Here is a 12,028-nt window from a genome sequence, read left to right as displayed (position 1 = left end):
CCGGATACGCAGGAGAGTCAATCAGAAATAGCTGAATCATCTCCTGATGACCCCCCTGCGCACACATCCTAAGTGGCGCAGTGACCTCCCTGATCAAGCCCGCACCCAACGGACGGCTATCTAGGGCATGAACGGGGAAAGGGACATCAACAGGAAGAAGGGGAATCCCTAAAGCTAAACAACATTTCTTATCAATAAAATTCCCAGCCGCGCCTGAATCTACCAGCGCCTTATGCTGGGAATGAGGTGCTACCTGTGGAAAACTCACAGGCAAACAGAAATGTGCAATAGAGAGCTCTGGGTGAGTGGGGGCGCCTACTCACCTGGAAGGAATCCCCAGTGCGGGACCTGTCGTCCTCTCCCCTAGGAGGCCATCCCCAGCACCTAGCCGCGGTGTGTCCTCCCCGACCACAGTTGGTGCAGGGGATGGACCCCCTAGTAAGCCGACCCCTCCTCTCTCTAGCGCCAGCACCCCCGAGCTCCATGGGACACTGCTCGGAGGCGCTGGAGGGTGAAATGGACGGACCCCCTCGGAACGTCCGGCGGGTAGCTAGTAGGTTATCCAGCCTGATGGACATGTCGACCAACTGGTCGAACGAGAGGCTGGTGTCCCTACAAGCCAGCTCCCGACGGACGTCCTCTCGTAGACTACACCTGTAGTGATCGACGAGAGCCCGATCATTCCACCCTGCATCTGCCGCTAGAGTACGGAATTCGAGGGCGAACTCTTGCGCACTCCTCCTCCCCTGCCGGAGGAAGACCAGACGCTCCCCGCCGCTTTCCCTCCGGGGGATGAGTCAAACACCGCCCTGAAGTGGCGGGAGAACTCGTCGTGACGTGATGGTGTCCGCGTCGATCTTCCTCCACTCCCGCGTTGGCCCATTCCAATGCCTTCCCGGAAAGGCAGGAGATCAGGGCGGACACGCTCTCATGTCCCGAGGGCGCCGGGTGCACGGTGGCCAGGTACAGCTCCACCTGGAGAAGGAATCCCTGACACCCGGCCGCGGTTCCATCGTAGGACCTCGGGAGCGAGAGTCGGACTCCTCGGGGTTCCGGTGCTGGAATGGCGGACTGGCCGATGGTGCTGGCAGGGAGGGTGGCGGTGGAGGCGTTCCCCAGCCTCGAATGGTGGTGATCACCTCCTGCAGGGCGGTCCCCATCTGCAGGATCTGGTCCCGTTGTTCCCGAACCTGGTCCTCCAGCGTCGTCTGGGCTGCTGCGGCTCCTGCTGATTCCATTTAAAGGTGTGTTATTCTGTCACGCGTGCTGTAGGTGGGTGTAGTGGTGGAATCAAACGCAGGACACCGAAGTATAGTCCAACAGACTTTAGTAACTCTCCAACAAGGAAATTACGAGAACACTTGCCCGTAGGCGAAATAACGCACGAAGGCGAACAAAACAAATGCGCACTACACAGGTGCGTAAACACTCCACGCAGTGGAGGGAAGCTCAACCGAGCGAAATAGCGAACATCAGCCCTACACACGACAGACAAAAATCAATAACACACAACACCTGACAAACACAACGAGAACTAAATAGGACACTAATGACACTAAATGAAAACAGGTGTGACAACAATCAGACAAAAGCAAACGAACATGAAACATACAACGGTGGCAGCTAGTATTCCGGAGACAACGAACGCCGAAGCCTGCCCGAACAAGGGAGAGAGGCAGCCTCGGCCGAAACCGTGACACCGGTGATGACGAACGCCGAAGCCTGCCCGAACAAGGAGAGGAGGCAGCTTAGGAGGAAGTCGTGACAGCTAAAACATTCATTCGGGTTAAACCAGGCCACAGTATAAACCATGCTACAGTATAAACCAGGCTACAGTATAAACCATGCTACAGTATAAACCAGGCTACAGTATAAACCAGGCTACAGTATAAACCAGGCCACAGTATAAACCAGGCTACAGTATAAACCAGGCCACAGTATAAACCATGCTACAGTATAAACCAGGCCACAGTATAAACCAGGCCACAGTATAAACCAGGCTACAGTATAAACCAGGCCACAGTATAAACCAGGCTACAGTATAAACCAGGCTACAGTATAAACCAGGCCACAGTATAAACCAGGCTACAGTATAAACGATGCTACAGTATAAACCATGCTACAGTATAAACCAGGCTACAGTATAAACGATGCTACAGTATAAACCATGCTACAGTATAAACCAGGCCACAGTATAAACCAGGCTACAGTATAAACCAGGCCACAGTATAAACCAGGCTACAGTATAAACCAGGCTACAGTATAAACCAGGCCACAGTATAAACCAGGCTACAGTATAAACCAGGCTACAGTATAAACCAGGCTACAGTATAAACCAGGCTACATTATAAACCAGGCTACAGTATAAACCAGGCTACAGTATAAACCAGGCCACAGTATAAACCAGGCTACAGTATAAACGATGCTACAGTATAAACGATGCTACAGTATAAACCAGGCTACAGTATAAACCAGGCTACAGTATAAACCAGGCTACAGTATAAACGATGCTACAGTATAAACCAGGCTACAGTATAAACCAGGCTACAGTATAAACCAGGCCACAGTATAAACCAGGCCACAGTATAAACCAGGCCACAGTATAAACCATGCTACAGTATAAACCAGGCTACAGTATAAACCAGGCTACAGTATAAACCAGGCTACAGTATAAACCAGGCTACAGTATAAACCAGGCTACAGTATAAACCAGGCTACAGTATAAACCAGGCTACAGTATAAACCAGGCTACAGTATAAACCAGGCCACAGTATAAACCAGGCTACAGTATAAACCAGGCTACAGTATAAACCATGCTACAGTATAAACCAGGCCACAGTATAAACCAGGCTACAGTATAAACCAGGCTACAGTATAAACGATGCTACAGTATAAACCAGGCTACAGTATAAACCAGGCCACAGTATAAACCAGGCCACAGTATAAACCAGGCCACAGTATAAACCAGGCCACAGTATAAACCAGGCCAAAGTATAAACCAGGCTACAGTATAAACCAGGCTACAGTATAAACCAGGCTACAGTATAAACCAGGCTACAGTATAAACCAGGCCACAGTATAAACCAGGCTACAGTATAAACCAGGCTACAGTATAAACCAGGCTACAGTATAAACCAGGCCACAGTATAAACCAGGCTACAGTATAAACCAGGCTGTTTACATTTTAGCAGACGTTCTTATACAGAGTGACTTACAGGAGCAATTAGGGTTAAGTGCCTTGCTTAAGGGCACATTGACATATTTTTCACCTAGTCCGTTTGGGGATTCGAATCAGCAACCTTTCAGTTACTGGCCCAACAATCTTAACTGCTAGACTACCTGACGCTCTATGTTTGTGCTGTCTTGGCTGCCAACTCCTATGGTTATTTTCAGATCTGGGATCAGGCTACAGGATGATGCCATCCACTTGTGTTGTAATGCTCAACATTGAGAGAACAATTTAGAAATACAGTGGGGAAAAAAAGTATTTAGTCAGCCACCAATTGTGCAAGTTCTCCCACTTAAAAAGATGAGAGAGGCCTGTAATACTTATTTTCCACCATAATTTGCAAATAAATTCATAAAAAATCCTACAATGTGATTTTCTGGATTTTTTTTTCTCATTTAGTCTGTCATAGTTGACGTGTACCTATGATGAAAATTACAGGCCTCTCTCATCTTTTTAAGTGGGAGAACTTGCACAATTGGTGGCTGACTAAATACTTTTTTTCCCCACTGTATATGTTTTCTCTTTGTCCTCAACATCTGGAGAGAGAGAGAGAGGGCAGTCATGCACATTGCTCTGAAAAGGCAAAAGGAGGAGTGCTTACAGCACACACAGGCCCCCTTAGCCAATAGCCTATATTACAGATTACTGCTACCCTTCAGTTCCACTCTCTCTGTGTATGTTCTGCCAATGATCTGTGGTCAGGCTGAAGGTAGTGTTCTGCCAGTGATCTGTGGTCATGCTGAAGATAGTGTTCTGTCAGTGATCTGTGGTCAGGCTGAAGATAGTGGTCTGTCAGTGATCTGTGGTCAGGCTGAAGATAGTGTTCTGTCAGTGATCTGTGGTCAGGCTGAAGATAGTGTTCTGTCAGTGATCTGTGGTCATACTGAAGATAGTGTTCTGTCAGTGATCTGTGGTCAGGCTGAAGATAGTGTTCTGTCAGTGATCTGTGGTCAGGCTGAAGATAGTGTTCTGTCAGTGATCTGTGGTCAGGCTGAAGGTAGTGATCTGTCAGTGATCTGTGGTCATACTGTAGATAGTGTTCTGTCAGTGATCTGTGGTCAGGCTGAAGGTAGTGTTCTGCCAGTGATCTGTGGTCAGGCTGAAGGTAGTGTTCTGTCAGTGATCTGTGGTCAGGCTGAAGATAGTGTTCTGTCAGTGATCTGTGGTCAGGCTGAAGGTAGTGTTCTGCCAGTGATCTGTGGTCAGGCTGAAGGTAGTGTTCTGCCAGTGATCTGTGGTCAGGCTGAAGGTAGTGGTCTGTCAGTGATCTGTGGTCAGACTGAAGGTAGTGTTCTGTCAGTGATCTGTGGTCAGGCTGTTGGTAGTGTTCTGTCAGTGATCTGTGGTCATACTGAAGATAGTGGTCTGTCAGTGATCTGTGGTCAGGCTGAAGATAGTGTTCTGTCAGTGATCTGTGGTCAGGCTGAAGATAGTGGTCTGTCAGTGATCTGTGGTCAGGCTGAAGATAGTGTTCTGTCAGTGATCTGTGGTCAGGCTGAAGATAGTGTTCTGTCAGTGATCTGTGGTCATACTGAAGATAGTGTTCTGTCAGTGATCTGTGGTCAGGCTGAAGATAGTGTTCTGTCAGTGATCTGTGGTCAGGCTGAAGATAGTGTTCTGTCAGTGATCTGTGGTCAGGCTGAAGATAGTGTTCTGTCAGTGATCTGTGGTCATACTGAAGATAGTGGTCTGTCAGTGATCTGTGGTCAGGCTGAAGATAGTGTTCTGTCAGTGATCTGTGGTCAGGCTGAAGGTAGTGTTCTGTCAGTGATCTGTGGTCAGGCTGAAGGTAGTGTTCTGTCAGTGATCTGTGGTCAGGCTGAAGATAGTGTTCTGTCAGTGATCTGTGGTCATACTGAAGATAGTGGTCTGTCAGTGATCTGTGGTCAGGCTGAAGATAGTGTTCTGTCAGTGATCTGTGGTCAGGCTGAAGGTAGTGTTCTGTCAGTGATCTGTGGTCAGGCTGAAGGTAGTGTTCTGTCAGTGATCTGTGGTCAGGCTGAAGATAGTGTTCTGTCAGTGATCTGTGGTCAGGCTGAAGATAGTGTTCTGTCAGTAATCTGTGGTCAGGCTGAAGATAGTGTTCTGTCAGTGATCTGTGGTCAGGCTGAAGGTAGTGTTCTGTCAGTGATCTGTGGTCAGGCTGAAGGTAGTGTTCTGTCAGTGATCTGTGGTCAGGCTGAAGATAGTGTTCTGTCAGTGATCTGTGGTCAGGCTGAAGATAGTGTTCTGTCAGTGATCTGTGGTCAGGCTGAAGATAGTGTTCTGCCAGTGATCTGTGGTCATACTGAAGATAGTGTTCTGTCAGTGATCTGTGGTCATACTGAAGATAGTGGTCTGTCAGTGATCTGTGGTCAGGCTGAAGATAGTGTTCTGTCAGTGATCTGTGGTCAGGCTGAAGGTAGTGTTCTGTCAGTGATCTGTGGTCAGGCTGAAGGTAGTGTTCTGTCAGTGATCTGTGGTCATACTGAAGATAGTGGTCTGTCAGTGATCTGTGGTCAGGCTGAAGATAGTGTTCTGTCAGTGATCTGTGGTCAGGCTGAAGATAGTGGTCTGTCAGTGATCTGTGGTCAGGCTGAAGATAGTGTTCTGTCAGTGATCTGTGGTCAGGCTGAAGATAGTGTTCTGTCAGTGATCTGTGGTCATACTGAAGATAGTGTTCTGTCAGTGATCTGTGGTCAGGCTGAAGATAGTGTTCTGTCAGTGATCTGTGGTCAGGCTGAAGATAGTGTTCTGTCAGTGATCTGTGGTCAGGCTGAAGATAGTGTTCTGTCAGTGATCTGTGGTCATACTGAAGATAGTGGTCTGTCAGTGATCTGTGGTCAGGCTGAAGATAGTGTTCTGTCAGTGATCTGTGGTCAGGCTGAAGGTAGTGTTCTGTCAGTGATCTGTGGTCAGGCTGAAGGTAGTGTTCTGTCAGTGATCTGTGGTCAGGCTGAAGATAGTGTTCATTCAGTGATCTGTGGTCATACTGAAGATAGTGGTCTGTCAGTGATCTGTGGTCAGGCTGAAGATAGTGTTCTGTCAGTGATCTGTGGTCAGGCTGAAGGTAGTGTTCTGTCAGTGATCTGTGGTCAGGCTGAAGGTAGTGTTCTGTCAGTGATCTGTGGTCAGGCTGAAGATAGTGTTCTGTCAGTGATCTGTGGTCAGGCTGAAGATAGTGTTCTGTCAGTGATCTGTGGTCAGGCTGAAGATAGTGTTCTGTCAGTGATCTGTGGTCAGGCTGAAGATAGTGTTCTGTCAGTGATCTGTGGTCAGGCTGAAGGTAGTGTTCTGCCAGTGATCTGTGGTCAGGCTGAAGGTAGTGTTCTGTCAGTGATCTGTGGTCAGGCTGAAGATAGTGTTCTGTCAGTGATCTGTGGTCAGGCTGAAGGTAGTGTTCTGTCAGTGATCTGTGGTCAGGCTGAAGATAGTGTTCTGCCAGTGATCTGTGGTCATACTGAAGATAGTGTTCTGTCAGTGATCTGTGGTCAGGCTGAAGGTAGTGTTCTGTCAGTGATCTGTGGTCAGGCTGAAGGTAGTGTTCTGTCAGTGATCTGTGGTCAGGCTGAAGGTAGTGTTCTGTCAGTGATCTGTGGTCAGGCTGAAGGTAGTGTTCTGTCAGTGATCTGCGGTCAGGCTGAAGATAGTGTTCTGTCAGTGATCTGTGGTCAGGCTGAAGATAGTGTTCTGTCAGTGATCTGTGGTCAGGCTGAAGGTAGTGTTCTGTCAGTGATCTGTGGTCAGGCTGAAGATGCTGCTGTGCTGCTGTTTTTCAGCCAGCTCCAGCTGATGTGACAGGCCTTTGGTTTGGGCACCACAGTCCTGCCTTTCTGCCCTGAAGCCCTCTGATGCGCCATGGGGAATGAGAACAGCGCCTTCGAAGCTGAAGCACCGGTAAGACCAGGGATGGGAGAGACTGACTGACTGGCTGGCTGGCTACCACGGGCTGCTACTACCAGATAGAATTTGCTACTATCCGCCACTACTGCCAATTACCCAGTGCTCCTAGATGCTGTCATGTTCTAGCTTGGTCCGAGGTCAGTTTGTACTGTTTAAGTGCTTGTGTATTCCAACAGCTCACTGTTTACACAGTGATAATACACTTCTCTGTGTGTGTGTGTGTGTGTGTGTGTGTGGTATTTTGCTCATACATTTAGGTTAGAAGGCAATAGCCTGTTGTTTTGGACATTTAACTGCACCAACCCTGCACTAACCCATTTGATTATGGAAAAATGGACAAAAGAACATCCAGTGATTTCCATAAAGGAGGGGTGTTACTCACATTGAGGACAGATGTGTGTGTCTCCATATCTGACAGTCAGTTAAGTGGAGAGCAGACTGTTTAGATATGGGGGGGGGGGACGGGGGGGGTTATTAGGGGCTCTCTGTCTATAGAAGGTAGAGGGGCTGTCTGTAGAGAGGATTGGTGATGGATGGTAGACTAGGATCAGGGTCTGTCTCTGTCTGTAGAGAGGATTGGTGATGGATGGTAGACTAGGATCAGGGTCTGTCTGTAGAGAGGATTGGTGATGGATGGTAGACTAGGATCAGGGTCTGTCTGTAGAGAGGATTGGTGATGGATGGTAGACTAGGATCAGGGTCTGTCTGTAGAGAGGATTGGTGATGGATGGTAGACTAGGATCAGGGTCTGTCTGTAGAGAGGATTGGTGATGGATGGTAGACTAGGATCAGGGTCTGTCTGTAGAGAGGATTGGTGATGGATGGTAGACTAGGATCCTACAGAATGACAAAGAAGTCCAGCAGAGGTCAGTGTGGGATGGTGTGTGTGTCAGTGTGTATGTGGTGGGGATGGTGTGTGTGTGTCAGTGAATGTGACTCACTGACTGTGTGTGTGTGCGTGTGTGTGTGTGTGCGTATTTCTGCGTGTGTGTGTGTATTTCTGTGTGTGTGTGTGTGTGTATTTCTGCGTGTGTGTGTGTGTGCGTATTTCTGCGTGTGTGTGTGTGTGTGTATTTCTGCGTGTGTGTGTGCGTATTTCTGCGTGTGTGTGTGTGCGTATTTCTGCGTGTGTGTGTGTGTGCGTATTTCTGCGTGTGTGTGTGTGTGCGTATTTCTGCGTGTGTGTGTGTGTGTGTGTATTTCTGCGTGTGTGTGTGTGTGTATTTCTGCGTGTGTGTGTGTGTGTATTTCTGCGTGTGTGTGTGTGTGTATTTCTGCGTGTGTGTGTGTGCGTATTTCTGCGTGTGTGTGTGTCTGAGTGTGTTTGTGTGTCTCAGAGCCACAGCCTCATGGTGTGTAACCCGAAACCTCTGTGGTTGACCCTCGGCCCATTTCCCAGTATTCACCTGCAGTGTGTGTGTGTGTGTGTGTGTGTGTGTGTGTGTGTGTGTGTGTGTGTGTGTGGGTGCGTGTTGGTGTGTTATTGGTAGTGTGCCACCCTGAAATCCCACAACAGCGCAAGACACACACAGCCGAGGAGGGGGAGGGTAGGGGGAGGGAAAGGGGGAGGAGACAGAGTGTTGTGGGTAAAGTTTAAGTAGAAGGGGTGGGGAATACTCAGCACTCCCCCCTTATCCCAGCCATTCAGACACTCTCCAATCACTAGTTACCCAGTCAGTGTCTGTCTGTCTGGCTGTTAATTAGCCTGCTGTTACACTGGACTATTCTACTCTAGAACCTCTTCTGGCTGTTAATTAGCCTGCTGTTACACTGGACTATTCTACTCTAGAACCTCTTCTGGCTGTTAATTAGCCTGCTGTTACACTGGACTATTCTACTCTAGAACCTCTTCTGGCTGTTAGTTAGCCTGCTGTTACACTGGACTATTCGACTCTAGAACCTCTTCTGGCTGTTAGTTAGCCTGCTGTTACACTGGACTATTCGACTCTAGAACCTCTTCTGGCTGTTAGTTAGCCTGCTGTTACACTGGACTATTCGACTCTAGAACCTCTTCTGGCTGTTAATTAGCCTGCTGTTACACTGGACTATTCGACTCTAGAACCTCTTCTGGCTGTTAATTAGCCTGCTGTTACACTGGACTATTCTACTCTAGAACCTCTTCTGGCTGTTAATTAGCCTGCTGTTACACTGGACTATTCTACTCTAGAACCTCTTCTGGCTGTTAGTTAGCCTGCTGTTACACTGGACTATTCTACTCTAGAACCTCTTCTGGCTGTTAGTTAGCCTGCTGTTACACTGGACTATTCTACTCTAGAACCTCTTCTGGCTGTTAATTAGCCTGCTGTTACACTGGACTATTCTACTCTAGAACCTATTCTGGCTGTTAATTAGCCTGCTGTTACACTGGACTATTCTACTCTAGAACCTATTCTGGCTGTTAATTAGCCTGCTGTTACACTGGACTATTCTACTCTAGAACCTCTTCTGGCTGTTAGTTAGCCTGCTGTTACACTGGACTATTCTACTCTAGAACCTCTTCTGGCTGTTAATTAGCCTGCTGTTACACTGGACTATTCTACTCTAGAACCTCTTCTGGCTGTTAATTAGCCTGCTGTTACACTGGACTATTCTACTCTAGAACCTCTTCTGGCTGTTAATTAGCCTGCTGTTACACTGGACTATTCTACTCTAGAACCTCTTCTGGCTGTTAGTTAGCCTGCTGTTACACTGGACTATTCTACTCTAGAACCTCTTCTGGCTGTTAATTAGCCTGCTGTTACACTGGACTATTCTACTCTAGAACCTCTTCTGGCTGTTAATTAGCCTGCTGTTACACTGGACTATTCTACTCTAGAACCTCTTCTGGCTGTTAGTTAGCCTGCTGTTACACTGGACTATTCTACTCTAGAACCTCTTCTGGCTGTTAATTAGCCTGCTGTTACACTGGACTATTCTACTCTAGAACCTCTTCTGGCTGTTAATTAGCCTGCTGTTACACTGGACTATTCTACTCTAGAACCTCTTCTGGCTGTTAATTAGCCTGCTGTTACACTGGACTATTCTACTCTAGAACCTCTTCTGGTTCTGTTCTGTACTCTACAGTCTAGCTGGCCTCCCTGCCTGCACAGATTAGCTCGCACCACAACACAACGACCCAAGGAGGGTCATGGAAATCTAACAGGAGAGCGTCACAGAGGAGTATAGGAGGGAGGAGAGGAGGGAGGGAGGGGGGGAGGAGGAGGAAGTTAGCTGAGTCAGGACAGGCGAGGGAGGAGAGGCAGAGGGAGAGAGAACGCCAGCAGCGCCAGGCAGCTTGTGTTGCAGCATGTTAGTACCTCTGTCATCATCGGCCCGGATCATAACACGCAGCCCTGCATAGGGAGAGAGGGAAGTAACACTACCGTAAGGAGAGAAGCGGCGCCACCTCTACCACCGTGTGACTACAGCTGTACTGTAGACTACTGTGGACCGTGACCTTCAGTGTCTATTGGCTCGCTGGGTAAGTCAGGGTAGAGATGGTGGGAAATGTAGGGAGAAGTACTTGTGTGTGTGTGTGTGTGTGTGTGTGTGTGTGTGTGTGTGGGGGGGGGGTTCTGTCAGGTTGTTGGGTAAGTCAGGGTAAAGATGGGCTAACGTATGCTGGAGGGGTATTTGTGTGTGTGAGAGAGAGAGAGAGAGAGAGAGAGAGAGAGAGAGAGAGAGAGAGAGAGAGAGAGAGAGAGAGAGAGAGAGAGAGAGAGAGAGAGAGAGAGAGAGAGAGAGAGAGAGAGAGAGAGAGGGTGGGTGCCTACGGGCTCTTTCATACACATGGTTTCCTCCAGAGTGAATATTTGAGAGATGTGCTGGCCACCTTACACAGAGTAGAGATGTGCTGGCCACCTTACACGGAGTAGAGATGTGCTGGCCACCGTACACCAAGTGGAGATAAATATTTGCTACAGTATGACTCATGGTAGAGTAGCCTAAGGATTGATATAGTTTGAGTTTTACACTTTGCATGAGCACTTTACTTTTTGCATGAATGGCAGAAGGTAAAGTGAACAAATGAATGTAACTTACACACATGGATCTCAACTTTATGTTTGCAAATGTGGAGATGTGTTGGTGTTTTGTTCCAGTTGCTCAGGCTAACAACAGTTACAGTAGTCTAATGTCTGGGACTTTAACAACAGTAGTCTAATATCTGGGACTTTAACAACAGTAGTCTAATGTATGGGACTTTAACAACAGTAGTCTAATGTCTGGGACTTTAACAACAGTAGTCTAATGTCTGGGACTTTAACAACAGTAGTCTAATGTCTGGGACTTTAACAACAGTAGTCTAATGTCTGGGACTTTAACAACAGTAGTCTAATGTCTGGGACTTTAACAACAGTAGTCTAATGCATCGGACTCTAACAACAATTGGCCTAATGTATATATTTTTCTGTGTGAGTTAGCAGGCAGTCTGTAATGTATGGGGCTTCAGTGAACCTCTAAAAGGGGTTTAGTTGACTCTACTGTTCCACCCCAGTGAACCTCTAAAGGGTCAGTAGACAAGCAGCAAGCCAACGATCCTTCAGAGAGAACAGCAGTGGCTGCCGGAGGGGCATGTGTCAATGCGTCATCACCTGCCCATGTTGCCCTCTTCTGACGTCTTGTTTCCATGGAGACGTGAGGAAAGGAAGAGGCTTTAACTCCGCGTGGAAAACTGTGACGTTTGAGCTTTCAAACTTTCAAGACAAACTTTCGAGCCAGTTGTTAGTTTGTAGAGCAGGACATGGTCCGTTGTGGAACTGGCAGGTCCGATTGGGTTTGAGGACAGGGTGACAGCTCAGGGACTATGTAGATAAATAATAGTTTTAGTTTAAACACTCCTGTCTGTTTTTCATAGAGGTTTGTGAGGTTGAGGGAGGTTTTAACTTTGTGTTGAACACTTTCAGCTTTACTTTTCAGAGCCATTTTTTTTTTGGCTGA

General features: G+C 47.7%; 1 protein-coding gene across 2 annotated transcripts in view; it reads left to right on the top strand.

Annotated features, from left to right (window-relative positions):
* Window positions 1-12,028, top strand: part of tacc2 (transforming, acidic coiled-coil containing protein 2) — a 272,493-nt gene that overhangs the window by 43,714 nt on the left and 216,751 nt on the right. Inside the window, exon 2 of one of the 2 annotated variants that reach the window (XM_041893506.2) lies at window positions 6,988-7,105. The exons of the other annotated variant lie outside the window; for it this stretch is intronic. Within the exon in view, the coding sequence (XP_041749440.2) occupies window positions 7,067-7,105 (39 nt within the window). The 5' untranslated portion in view covers window positions 6,988-7,066. The remainder of the gene's footprint in view (window positions 1-6,987; window positions 7,106-12,028) is intronic. 2 annotated transcript variants of the gene reach the window in all.

The sequence above is a fragment of the Coregonus clupeaformis genome, chromosome 1 (genome assembly GCF_020615455.1).
Source record: "Coregonus clupeaformis isolate EN_2021a chromosome 1, ASM2061545v1, whole genome shotgun sequence".
Classification (NCBI taxonomy): Eukaryota; Metazoa; Chordata; class Actinopteri; order Salmoniformes; family Salmonidae; genus Coregonus; species Coregonus clupeaformis.
Note: the sequence above shows the minus strand (reverse complement) of the source record. Positions and strands in the feature narration are given on the sequence as shown.